This window comes from Cnephaeus nilssonii, assembly GCF_951640355.1.
Source record: "Cnephaeus nilssonii genome assembly, chromosome: 13".
Lineage (NCBI taxonomy): Eukaryota > Metazoa > Chordata > Mammalia > Chiroptera > Vespertilionidae > Cnephaeus > Cnephaeus nilssonii.
Window position 1 is genome coordinate 10,049,755 of NC_137084.1, and position 13,613 is coordinate 10,063,367.

The window sequence follows — 13,613 nt, forward strand, 5'->3', positions numbered from 1 at the left end:
GAACAAGCCACGCTGTCATCCCCCTTCGCCAAAGGCCAGCCTGCGGTCTCCACCTTCATGGGCTCTGGAAACTGACCTTCCCTCACCTCTCTCTATAGGACACGGTGGCTTTTGTCCAGAGTCTCCACCTACACATGACCCTTTGGTCTGTGTTCCCTGCACCTTCTCCACCCCACAAATAGAGCCCCAAAGCTACTCTTTGCTGAGTCCCCTCCATCCAGTTAGAAAATTAATTTGTTCTATGACCAATTATGTAATCAATGCCTCTCTAATGCGTGATACTGGAGGGTGGACACAGTCTCTAACCAGTTGGACTGGATTAATGGGTTTCATTTTTTTCTAGTTTCCAACACCCGTTTCTCAAACAAACTCTTATGAAGACTGTCAATCAAAACATGGGCCCAAGAGGGTTCTGGGTTAAAGCAGAAGCAGAGACCCAAAGCCCTCCACCCTCGTCATCACCCTTGTCCCCTGAGTTACCTACAAGGGAGCCCTAAGACTTGAAAACCACTGGAAAAGCATAGGTAAGATGCACCTCAGTTTTATAAAAGAGTTTGGGGAAAATGTCTTGAATTGGTTTTATAGAAAAAAATTATCTGGGTCATGTAAATAAATATTTTCTATAAGAGTTAGCCATCTAAGATCGTGGGCCAAAACCGGCCCAGTGCCTGTTCTTGTAAATAAAGTTTTATTGGAACAGAGCCATGCCCATTCCTTTATGCATTGTCTATGGTTGCTCTCAAGCTCATAAACAGCAGAGTTGAGTAGTTGCAACAAGAGACAAAAAGATGAAAGGCCTAAAAAGATGAAAATATTTACTATCTGTCCCTTTACAGAAAAAGTTTATCTATTCCTGGTCTATATAGAAATCCAGATCTATAATTCTTTTGGTAGAGCTGGGATCTTTTCTAGCCTGTACACCTAGAACAGTTCCTGGCATATAACAGGTGCTCCATAGATGGGTGTCGAATGACTAAATGATGATATCATGATAGGCCAGGCACTAGCGAAAAGATTCACAGACATTCTCTCCTTTAATCCCCATGAGAAACCAAGGAGAGCAACATTCACCTCCCCATTTCCCAGATGTGAACACTAAGGATGGGACTTCCCCGAGGCCAGATGGCCAGGAAGTCCGAAGACCGTCAATCACTGTTCCAACAGGAAAGCCCTGGTGAATCTGGAGACCTCAGCATCCTCCTACCCTTGGCTTGAGACTCAGCATTACCTTCTCTGGCTGTGTGGCCTTGGGCAAGCTACTCCATCTCTCAGAACCTCAGCAAACCTAAGTCAAACGGGAATAAAACTGGTATCTCCATCATAAGGTTTGTGAGATGTGAATCAAGTTATGCACAGAAAGCCCTCAGCAGAAAAATCAGTAAACGCTAGCGGGCCACGGAGCGGGGCCTTGAACTTGAGTCTGTCAAGGACCAATGCTGGATCTTGACTGGTAACTTAAACTGCCTTCGGGGCTTCCTGACCCAGCCCCCTCCCACCTCCCACTCCATTTGGAGGAGCAGAATTTTTCTGCCCTATCCCCCACCCCCAACCCCCAAAAAGATACGCTGGCTCGTCAGCACTCCCCCTGCTTTTCTAGAGTGCACGTTCCTCCTTCCTGCACACCTCACGCTCCTCCGCGCCCACGCCCATCTGCTGCCCGGCTACGGAAATGATGCGCTGGGTGTGAGGGCCAGAAAAAGAAACCTTCGTGCACAGCCTCCAGCCCTGGGACTGGAAGCTGCCCAGCCGCCAGGCGTGAAATCTCAGCTCCCACAGCAAACCTCCTGCAGGGACCCACGCCAGAACCAGCAGCAAATGCTGCTGCCTGTGTGCAGAAGCTGGAACCAGACAGCAGCATCCCACTCCCCCTCCCCCCTCATGTCCAGGGGGAGCCACTGCCCAGCCCTGGTCAGGTCTCCTGGGCAAGACCACTCAGGCATGGGCACGTCCCAGGATCTCACGCAGCCTGTGGAGGGCTCGAGCCCTAGCCCCACCCAGACACCGGCCCCCGACTGGCCATGTGAGCTGCTAGACCACTTGCTCCTGCAGGCCCAGGGCTGTCCTTCAGGAGCCAAGATCCCAAACCACATGGGCCATCTCGGTTACGCGTCACGATGTTTCCTTCTCACTCCAGAGGGGAGGGCAAAGTGGGCACCAACATGGGGGACAGGTTCCAACCAACCAGAGACCAAGAGGCCACTTCTTAGCAATGTGCCTGGGGGAGGGGTATCAGTCCAGGGGAGAGGAGGAAGGAACCCTGCTCCCACCCCACACAGGGGCTGCTCCAGCTCCCTTTTCCACTCTGTCCCTACCAGGGGAGGTGGCGGGCTGCGTGCAGGGTACGAGCTGCACCTCTGTCTCGGGCAGAACAGTGAGCCCAGCTGAGCGTCCCGCCAAGGAAGTGCTGCTGGCCAACCAAGCAGGTGGTCCTGTGTCTGAAAGACCAGGGCCGGCAGTGGGCCCGGGATCCGTGCTCAGACTCCCTGAGGATGTCTTGCTGCAGAGGAGGAAAGGGGTGTGTGTGTGTGTGTGTGTGTGTGTGTGTGTGTGTGTGTGTAGGGGAATTTGCCAGCGAAGTCTGACTGTCCACTGGGCTCTCAAATCTTGGACTCATCTCCAACCCACCCACCCACCCATCTACCCACCCACTCACCACCCTTCCCGGTTGCTACAAGCCAAACAGGAGAGAGAGCCGGATAGGCCCTGCTTCTGCAGAGCTGAAAGGAACTCTAAACGAGGAAGGGAGCTGGAAGGTTCCCAAAGACACGAACACCCGCAGCGTTCAGACAGAAGTCTTGTTGTCTCCAGCACAGAGGGGGTCGGGGGCCGGAGAGAGACACAACATCCTTCTGAGAAGCGGCTGAGTTTCTTTTTTTCTCTGTAATCTTTCCTCTGGAGGAAAAGAAAGCACTAAGGAAAACGCTCAGACTCAAGAGAGGGATTTGCACTTTCTTCCCTCCTTCAGAGATGGCTCGGGAGACAGGACTCGGTGGTTGAGCGGCAGCCTGGGGAGCCGCCTGGGTCCGAATCTCGGGTCAGCCTCTAACCAGCTGTGTGAGCCCAGACAAGCTCTCCAGATTTTCCCAGGCGAGGGGCTTCCTCATTTGGAAATGAGAACAATAGCAGCACCGACTGCCATGCTGTTATTTTTCTATGTGTTTGTTCTGAGGGTCAAATGAGATCGATATTGTATCTAAAGCACTCAGCATGGTGCCTGGTCCATAGAAATGCTCAATAAATGGAAAGCAATGCTATTTCTCTTGAGTCTTGTCTGGATCTGAGACACTATTTTGGTACAAGGATGACAGGGACAGCCCAGGTTCCGGCCACTGCCCCAGGGATCCTAAGAGCCTCGTTACATCCTTGGCTGGAGCCCTAAACCCATTAGGCCCAGGATCCCAGGTATGATGACAGAACAAACGCCTGGATGATGACATGGGAAAGACCCATGCACCGGCCAGGAGTTGGGAGAAAGCTCGCACCTTCCACGTGATTTGGTCCATCATACCATGACCTGCAGGCCCCCGGACAGGCCCTCGGAGTGAGGAGCGTCAGTGCCTCTCACCTCCAGAGAGGATTTGGCAGAGAGGAGAAGAGATTGGGCTCTGGGCCCAGCCTCTGAAGTGGCATCTTGGCGCTGCCATTTCCAAGCTGCGTGACAGCAGCAGCATCATTTAACCCCTCTGTGACTCAGCGTCCTCCCCCGTAAAATGGCTGTGCTGAGGATTCATGAGTTAGTGCATGAAGGTACAGAGAACGATGCCTGGTTCACAGTAAGTGCTACGTGGTGGCTTTTATGGCGGGGGGGGGGGGGGGGGGGGCTCAGGTCTTCTTCAGGAACAACCAGACGTCCAGGAGTGACTCCACAGCTCACTCCGTGATGCGGCTGATAATCCCAATCACGTTGATACTTTACGGATTGTTTTATGTAATTGGCTGCCTCCCCCATGACACAGTTCTGTGAGACCAGGGACCTTGCCTGTCATGTTCACGCCTGTATATGCATTGAGTAGGTGCTCAATTAATTAATTGAATGAATGGCTGTGCAAGATAGAACCAAACATCTGCCCAGTCAGACCATTTTTAAAGCCCCTCCCCGCTGTTCCAAATGGTCTGTCCATTCAGTTGAAACCGTGGTCCAGCAAGAATAGCATCAGTCACTTTGTTGCAGAAGGTCTTTCCTCCCCAACGTTGCCTGGGTATTTGCAACAAACACACTGAGAAAACCCTGCCAATCCAATTCAAAAGACAGGATCTGGACTAGGGTAGCACAAAGGACATAGAACGCTGAACACTTTCAGTCTTTTTTTCTCTGTGCTTCAGCTTGGTTGATTTCTATTAAACCTGTGCTTAAGTTCCCCGCTCCTTTCCGCTGTTGTGACCAACTGGCTGTTAATCCCCTCCGATCATTTTAAAAAATTTTTAGATAATGTAGTTCTCAGTTCTGGGATTTCCGTTTGGTTCCTTTTAACACTTTCCAAATCTATTTTGAAATTTCTCTTCTTCAATTGTATTAACATTTTACTGTAAACCCTTTAATATATTTATTTTTAAGTCATTCAAAAATCCTTGTCTGAAAATTCCAGTATTTTCTCATGTGTGGTCTGTTTCTTTGGACTGATTTTTCTCTTGACTATAGATCACATTCTCTTGCTTCTTCACAACAGGAAATACATAGATTTTTTGGATTGTTAATATCCTTTCCTCTATTAGGCAAGTGGGATAAGAGACTGATTAGTTTGACCCAATCAGAAATTAAGCTAGTTTGAAGCAGGCCCGAGGCTACGGTCCTTCTAGAAGGGTCTTGAAATTCAAGCACCAGGAACCTAACAACCGTCTTTGCTTTTCAACACTGCCCAACTTCCTGCAGCTCCATTGCTACAAGAATGGAAAAACGGAGCCTGGGAGATGGCACCACTTTGAAATGACAAGTGTTCGAAGCTGCAAAACTACACTATCCCAAGATCTCCAGCTTTCCACGTCTTGCCCCAGCCTCTGCTTGCTCAGCAAAATTTCATTTAAGAGAAATATCTGGTGGAGAGGATGGCCTTTGCTTTGCGGTCTCCTTCAGATTTCAGTCCAACCGGCCAGCCCATAGGTTCCTCACAAGTGTGGCAGGCTCCTCCTCTGCCTCCAGCAGGCCCACCCTCTCACCTGCCCTGCCCCCAGTCAACCTCCGTAGCTGACTCACTCACGGTATGAAGCATCCTGGATCACTTGCTCACCCAGAAAGAACTCATTCCTCTGGAGTTTAGACTCTTATAGAGTACGTAGTCACAGATACTCAAAGGTTTTAAAGAAAATTCTGAATTTTCTTTGATTTATCAAGTGATTTCTTGCTCTCTGAGCAGAAAGGAAGTCTTTTTCATGTCCTATGCCCTAACCAGAAGCTGAGCAATGATGGATGAGCTCTTTGACAACATGAAATCTTCTGCAAACTTCTCACATTAATTCCCTAGAGCCAAAGAGCTTCAGGACATGAAATATAAAATGCAATTTACCACACAATACTCGTCCTGGGAAGACTACCTCCTCGTGTCCAGCATATATTTTCTTGTCACTTTAGGGAATTCTGCTTTATTATGTTTCCTCTCTGGCCTTACATTGATTTCCTTCTCAAAAAAAGAAAGAAAGAAAAAGAAGAGCTTATTTTATGGCTCTGGTTTAGTAATAAAAATAAGAATAGCCCTGACCAGTGTGGCTCAGTTGGTTGAGTGTCATCCCATGCACCAAAGGGTCACTGGTTCGATTCCTGGTCAGGACCCATGCCCAGGTTGTGGGTTCAGTCCCAGGTCAGAGTGTGCATGGGAGGCAACCTATCAATTCTCTCTCATATCAATCTTTCTCTTTCTCTCTCTCCCTACTTCCCTCCCTCCCTCCTTTCCTCTCTCTCTAAAATGAATAAAAATATATTTTTTTTTTAAAAAAAGAATAGCAGCCACCACTTATTGAGAACTTCCTATGTACCAGATTCCATATTAAGGGATTTATACATGGTACTTAATTTAACCCACAAAAATCCTCTAAGGGGCCACTATTATCCCCATTCGGTAAATGAGGAAGCTGAGACTTACAAAGATTGAGTAACTTTGCCAAAGTCATAGGAGTAGAGATTCAAACCCACTGGTTCCAAGCCCCATTGTTAACCACCGCATAATACCACCCCCAATTTGGACCCAATTGGCCATCGTTCCTTTCCTGGAAGTGTCAGGACACCAAAGACTAGAGCCAGATGAGCCAGTTTTCAGTGATTCCACCCAGGTGATTCTCTGGTTCCCCAGGAGGACAGCTCCATTAATCAGCAATACAGCCCAGCCAGTGTGGCTCAGTGGTTGAGCATCGACCCATGCACCAGGAGGTTGTTGGTTCGATTCCCGGTCAGGGCACATGTCCAGATTGCAAGCTCGGTCCCCAGTAATGGACATGAAGGAGGCAGCCGATCAATGGTTCTCTCTCATCAATGTTGCTATCTGTCTCTCCCTCTCCCTTCATCTCTCTGAAATCAATAAAAACATATTTTTTAAAAAGCTCTGTGAAAGTGCACACGCGCTCTCTATCTCTCTCTCATACAGGCACACAGAAATACACAGATACACACACATACACACACACAAAAATTTGCTTTTGACCATTGTCTGTTATGGCTCAAGGACCAGCCTCACAAATCCTCCTCCTCTCTCCTATTCTAGCCCACACACATTGTGGGGCATGGCTTATGGCCAGATCCTTGGCTCCTCTGCCACTATGCAAATTATGACTAAGAAGATAAATGTATTAATAATCTCTCCCTATAAATCCTCTCTTCTCTGGGTTGATTTCCTAACCTTCTAACATCCCCTGGATCCTTCAACGCCTAAAAGGTTCGTATCACTGTCATGCTACCTGGAAGTGTGGCATATGGAGTGGCTCTTGGTCCCGCTCACGCTCATCTTATCTGGTGGCTAAGAAACTCAGTCTGAGGGCCCAGTCAAATAAACTCCACTCTGGAGTCAGCAGAGCGGCTCCACGTAAGAAGTCAACCTCCCGGTTTAAGAAGCGTTGAGAGGAAGGCTTCCTTTTGACTCTAGCTCTCAGCCCCTCTTGGAGCCAGCACTCAGACTGCAGTTCCTAAAGGCCTTTTCCGCAGGAGGAACCAGGATTCGTGGAGAAATGGCTGGTTCCAGACCAGGGAGCGAGGCATTGCTTACCGAATGATGCAGGAGAGCCAGCTTGCAGGGGCTGTGCTGGCCAATTCCAGGACAATTTTAGCACGGAAAAGAAAAATGGTGATAACATGGAACATGGAGAACATTAAATTCACGTGTCTATAGTGCAGTAAAAGAAAGTCAGATACGGGGAAATGTGAATAGGTGAATCCAGGTGAAAGGTATAGGAATGTACTGTTCTCTCAACTCTCTGTAGATTTGAAATTTTTCAAAATAAAAAGCTGGGGAAAGAAAAACAAGAATCGGCTCTTGTCCCTAGCCTGGATTTTCTGAGCTCACGAAACCATTCTTTCCTAGGCAGGGAGATGTGAATAAAGTCTTCCCTTAGGTTCAGTGACTTCAGGCCATTCTCCTATTATCTTGTTTAATACAATCTGCCAATGGTTATGAATGACTTGATCACATAATGGATTTTAAGGCTGTCGTAAGTTGGGTTAACACTAATTAACATAAACATTGTCAAGGACGTGATCAAATAAAGGTGCTGTAACATATGCTCAGTGCTTTATATGAAAGCTCTATAACTCAAATATAGAATCGTCTTTCTGGAATTTGCTGGTCACTTCTTCCTTCCTTCTAAGGTTCTATATGGTACTGGGGGTGGGGAGGGTTGCGGGGGGGGGGGGGGGGGGGAAATGCCTGGGCCTCCAGATGGTATTCAGCAGGAAGCCCTCCTTCCTTCGGAATGAAACTGCCTGAAAGGATCACTTGAGCGCCATCTACTGGGTAAATGCTTGCACTGCCATGGGGGTCCAGCAAGATGCCCTGGCCATAAACAGCCACTCAAGTGTGGCTTCCCCTTAACAGAGGCAGGCAGCACCCAGTGCCTGGCAAGCAGTCCACAAACAGTGAAATGAATTACTTCCTCATTTGAATTCCATTCACATACATTTAATGCCAATATGAGGCACATGTGGTAAGAACTTAATAACATCATATCACACGGATGTCTTCTTATGGTCAAACGCTGTTTCCATAGATCCTTTGTAAACTCACTGAGGGCTCGTTGTTTTCCCTGGTGACTAACCCAGTGCTCCACAAGAAACGCTCTATGAAGGCTGAGCCTGTGGCCAGATAGCACACCGTGTGGGATGAGGCTTTCAGAGCACACATCCTGGAACTGAACAAGCACAACTGAACGAACACAGAATGAGATAGGAATCGGACCGTCATTCTGTTTGTTTCATAGCACTGCCTATGGCCCCAATCACATCACATAGCCCTTCTCCACTCACACAGAGAAGGAGCAACCTTCCATTTCCAAACAGAAGAAACCCTAAAGTGATCTAATATACTGTAGGGGGTCAATGCGAAATCGAAGTTTTGCTGGACAGCTCTGATTATGTCTGTCTTAAGCACTTTTATTTCTGAACCACTCACTACCAGCTTGGCCATTCAGGAGCATATAAGAGAATAATGATATGTTTACTGTATTCATTTTCGCTATATGCCAGGCAAAGCACTAGGCATTTCACACACATATCTTCTTTAATTCTAGAAACAGCCCAATGGCGTAGATAGCATTCTTCCCATTTTAAAAGAAAAGGAGACTGCGATTAGCAAGGTTAGATGGCTTGGCCGTGGTCACAGTGCAAAGCCATTAGTTAGCCCAGGCCTGTGTCATTCCAGAGCCTGTGGTCTTGATCATATCAGAATGTCTTCAGAGAACATCTGCCAGAGGAAGACCAAGGTGAAATCCTGCAGCGAATCTCCCTAGAAAATAACCCCCCAAAGTCCTAAATTCAATTTCCTGGAAACCATCTGAAATGACATCAACGTTTTAAATCTGCACCTGAGACCAGCACTGTAAAATCATCTGTATTTGGGATAATTGAGCTCCCAGGCTCACAGTGAAGCACCAACACATCCCTTCTCCTCCAGGGGTAATTGCCTTTTTCGGCCGCAGACCACAGACCTCACCCTTTTCCCTAGACTCTTGAAATTCGTGGCATTTTGCTAAGGTTAGATCAGGCAAAGAATACCAATAGCTCTCCAGTCTCCATCTCTGCGGCCTGGGAATATCATTACAAGAGGAAAACTGCTCAGCCTGCAAGTCCACCCCAACTGCTTCTGACTCAAGGAGGGAACATGTGGAACAGGCTAAACACAATACTAACAGTGTGTCTGCTGCTCCAGGTCCAGCGTCTCAGAGGGACAGCCACCATCCGGGCACTGCAGAGGGGACTCTCCGGCTGAGGGGAGGTAACAGTTCCACTCCATTTTCAAAGGCTTGTGGAAACCCACAGGGAACCCTCATAAAGACTAAGTAATTCTTGGAGTTCAAGTAGAACCCAGAAAAAAAAATCCCTTTCCCAGGACAAGGGGCATGCTGACAATTTGACATGGGCCTCAGGAATGGAACGCAGGCTTCAAAAAATGTGCCAATAGAAATTCATATTTAAATTGCATTACAGACTGAGCATTCCGATGCTGTAGTCCCTGTTATCTGACAGATGCTAATGTGGAGCCGCTTCAGGAATGGCCAGGAGGCCGTGCAGAACGCCTTGGCATTGTTCAGCAGAAAGGGGAAGATTTAAGAGCAGATAGGAACCTCCTGTGGCCAATTCCAAACAGATGTCCACAGTCCACAATCAGCAGATGGAAATGCGCGTGTTTGTTTTTTTATAGCCTTATCTAGAAAGCTCTCTGGCCGCAAGCTGGCCAGAACTCAGATTCCAGCAAAAGAAACCGTAGTCCGCGGCCAGCGGAGACATTAAATCAGCGGGCACTAGAGATGGAGCAGCCTCGGGGGTGTACTCACGCATGCAGTCTCCGCCGTACCAGCCCGCCCGGCATTCCGCACAGTAGAATCCCTTCACGTAGAAGTCGTCCAGTGTGCCGCCCCACGAGCCGTTTCGGCAGGTCTTGCAGTTTTCAAAGATGGTGCAACCTGAAAGATTTGCAAGAAGAGGGTGTTGGAGTCAGCACCTGCTGCATGACCGGCTGCATGGGAGAAACCGGGCACCTTTCCAGGGCCTTGTCTCAAGGAAGGGCACCTGGACCGAGACAGGCGCCGAAGCCTTCGGGGAAATGCTGGCTCCTAGAACATGCTAGAGTCACTGGCATTCAGACCGAGGAGGGTGCGGAGAACCGCCGTCCTAGTGAGTGGCTGAAGTTTCAAAGTAACGTGAAATAACCTGCAGCAAAACCACCTAGAATGTCATCATCCAGAGCAAACTGGTCACAGTCTGTACATCCATCTATACACACACATTTTTGTCAATTAGGCTTACCCTATATCCTGTACATTCTGGTTTTGTAACTTACTGTTTCACTTAATAAAAGGAGGCATCATCCCATTTCATTGACGGTCCTTCTATGTCATATACTTCTATCACCCAAGTATGCCTTTGGAAACAACCTTAATGTCTAACAGTGGGCTCATCCGGGAAGGTGTCAGGCTGCCCCCACCAGCAGGCCACACCAGAGAGGGGTGAGCAGTTCCCAGGCAAGGGTCAGTGAAAAGATTTATTGATTGATTTGAGAGAGGAAGGGAGAGAGTGAAAAAAACATCAATTTTTGTGGTCCCACTTATTTATGCATTCATTGGTTGATTCTTGTAAGTGTCCTAACCAGGGATCAAACCCACAACATTGACATCTATACTAATAAGAGGGTAATATACTAATTAGACTGGATGTCTTCCAGACATCCTTCCAGACAAAACCCTGGTGGTGGGGGCCGAGGCAGGGGTGGTTAGGGGCGACCAGGCTGGCAGAGGAGCAGTTAGGGGTGATCAGGCAGGCAGAGGGGTTAGGGGAGATCAGGCAGGCAGGCGAGCAGTTAGAAGCGATCAGACAGGCAGGCAAATGGTTAGGGGCAATCAGGCAGGCAGGCAGAGTGGTTAGGGGTGATCAGACAGGCAGACAGGTGAGCGGTTAGGAGCCAGGGGTCCCGGATTGGATAGGGTGCAGGCCGGGCTAAGGTACCGTCCCCGTGCACAAATTTCGTGCACCGGGTCTCTAGTATTGGGATAATGCTCTATCCAACTGAGCTACCCGGCCAGGGCTAGGATCATTTTTAAAACATGGTCTCTTGAGCCGTGGAGGGTGATGAGGGAAGGTAGAGCTCGTTCAATCTCACTCAGGGAAGACAGCTAAGTTCTAGCTCAGCCACATTTTATCCTTAGAACCTACTCCAGTATCTGCCACATAGGAAATATTCAATAAATATTATTAGAGTGAATGGATGGATGAACGGACAGACGGATGGATGGGTGAACTGCCAATGCAGGCTTCTGAGCTGTTTGAGATAACCAGTGTCTCCTTGAGCTGACAGCATACTCTTTTGCTTTTGGCTGAAATCCGGCTTTGTTGGGTTATGGTGTACATATTTGCAGTGTGTATATGGTGGTTTCTGTAGGAGAGAGACTAGTAACCCTCTCTTCGCATACCAGCCTGATTCTACTTCCCTCTCCCGGTTCTTTCTCCCACCAGAGAAGAGTTGCTTATATGTTGCCTCAAATTCATGTGATAAGTGGGTCCCAGTGGCCATCTTTGTGCCTCCTAAAGGCCGTCTTCACCCATGTGCCACTTTCCCTCGTTGCTTCCCTTACCCGTGTGCCACTGAGGAGGCCAATGGACTCAGAGTATAACCTCAACGATCCTGCCAACTCTTTCTTGGCACAGTAACACCCAGGCCATTGTGTGCAAGCCACAAAAACTAGCCTGGGGATGAAAAAGAAGGAGGCTCTACTAAAAAAGACACTAAGGAACTCACAGAATTGCCAGAAGGGCCAGAGGACCGAGTGCAGAGCTACACAGCCTAGAACCGCACACAAACACCTCGCAAACTTGGTCGGGTGAGGGCCCTGGTGCTGCTGGACGTTCTGGAAGTCACGGCTCACATCCTGCCACCATGCCCCTGGACCTTGACCCTCCTACCACCCCTGCCACCAGCACAGAGAAGATTGTTGTCATCCATGAGAGAACTTTCTAAAACCACGTTGAGATCTCATTTCTCACGCATGAAACTGGCAACAATCCCAAATGACATGTTCTGTTGCAAGGCTTTGGGAAAACAGTCCCCTCATACACAGCCACTGAGAGTGCCAAAGGCATGGAGGAAAATTTGGCAAAGGCTGGCAAAATGACACGGCAACCCCTCTCCTAGGAATGTACCCCAACAATACACCGCAAAAATACCACATGATGTATGCCTTGGGCTATTCACTATAGCATTATTTATAGTAGCAAAAAGCTGGAAGCAACCCAAATACTCATAAACTATAGTAATCACACAATACAGTTACAAGTAACTGCAAAAAGAAATGAAGATGGTGGCTTCATACTGTCAGTAAGTGATCTCCAGCATGCATTGTTAAGAGCAAAAGGCAAGGCTAAAGTATGCTATCTTTCGTGCAAGAAAGGAAAAGAAGTATACGTGTGTGTATATATTTGCTTGTATTGTAAAATATGGAAAGCGGATGGAAATAAAAAGCCTATCTGTAGATCACATAGGTGGCATATGTTACAGAGAATACTGCACACCTTGGAGATACTGCAGGTGTGATTCCAGACCACCACTATCAAGTGAGTTGTAAGCTTTTGCTGGTGGGGAGTTTGCCTTCAATTTGTAAAAAAATACGCAACATTTATGAAGCGCAATAAAGCAAAATTCAATAAAACAAGGTATGCCTGTACGTCAATTGGCTTTAAAACACAGTACTTTGACTGTATACACTTAGTGGGATATATTCTACGGTCAATAATAATCACAAAGAAATAATAACTTCAATCAGTGGTCTTATTGTTAGTGCTAATAGTATTATTGTTATTTTATACAATTCTATCATGTTCTAACATAAAGAATATAAGTGATTGGGTTAGTATTATTAGAAAATAGGATGTTCACCATGGGTCAAAAGATATACAAATATAAAATCAAAGAAGGTAAGTAAACCTTATTACATTGGAACTTGAATATCAACATAAATTCAGTTAAAAATAATACATACTCCCTAAAGTATGTATTGTCTTCTTTTTAGCTCGGTTCACTAAAAAGAAGACAAAACAAAGGAACCTGGAACAATGACAGTCCAATAGCAAGGAGCACCTCAGGTGCTTGTGTTCTCAGACCAGAGTTCCCTGGAGACACGGCCGACTGCAGATCTGGGGCAGAAAACGCACAAGAAGAGCATGAAATATCTCGGCCTGTGAGAGCCAAGGAAGCCTTCAAACCCTAGTGTGGCCATGTCGGAAGAACACAGGAGGACAAGAAGGGGCTCCCCGTGCCCTCCAATGGGGTGATGTGTGCTTAAACATGGATAATGACTAAAACAATTAAAGCACATAAATAAATCAATATGCCTGAGTTCATAGTCTCCCTCCTTCCCTCCCCCCCCCCCTCTCTCTCTCACACACACACACACACACTCCTCCCTCCTGCCAGACTGACCTACTTGCAGAG

General features: G+C 47.6%; 1 protein-coding gene across 4 annotated transcripts in view; it reads right to left on the reverse strand.

The window, feature by feature from the left end:
* Positions 1–13,613, reverse strand: part of PAMR1 (peptidase domain containing associated with muscle regeneration 1) — an 85,344-nt gene that overhangs the window by 29,612 nt on the left and 42,119 nt on the right. For all 4 annotated transcript variants that reach the window (XM_079788322.1, XM_079788323.1, XM_079788325.1 and 1 more), the window contains one exon: positions 9,967–10,095. In XM_079788322.1, the coding sequence (XP_079644448.1) occupies positions 9,967–10,095 (129 nt within the window). The remainder of the gene's footprint in view (positions 1–9,966; positions 10,096–13,613) is intronic.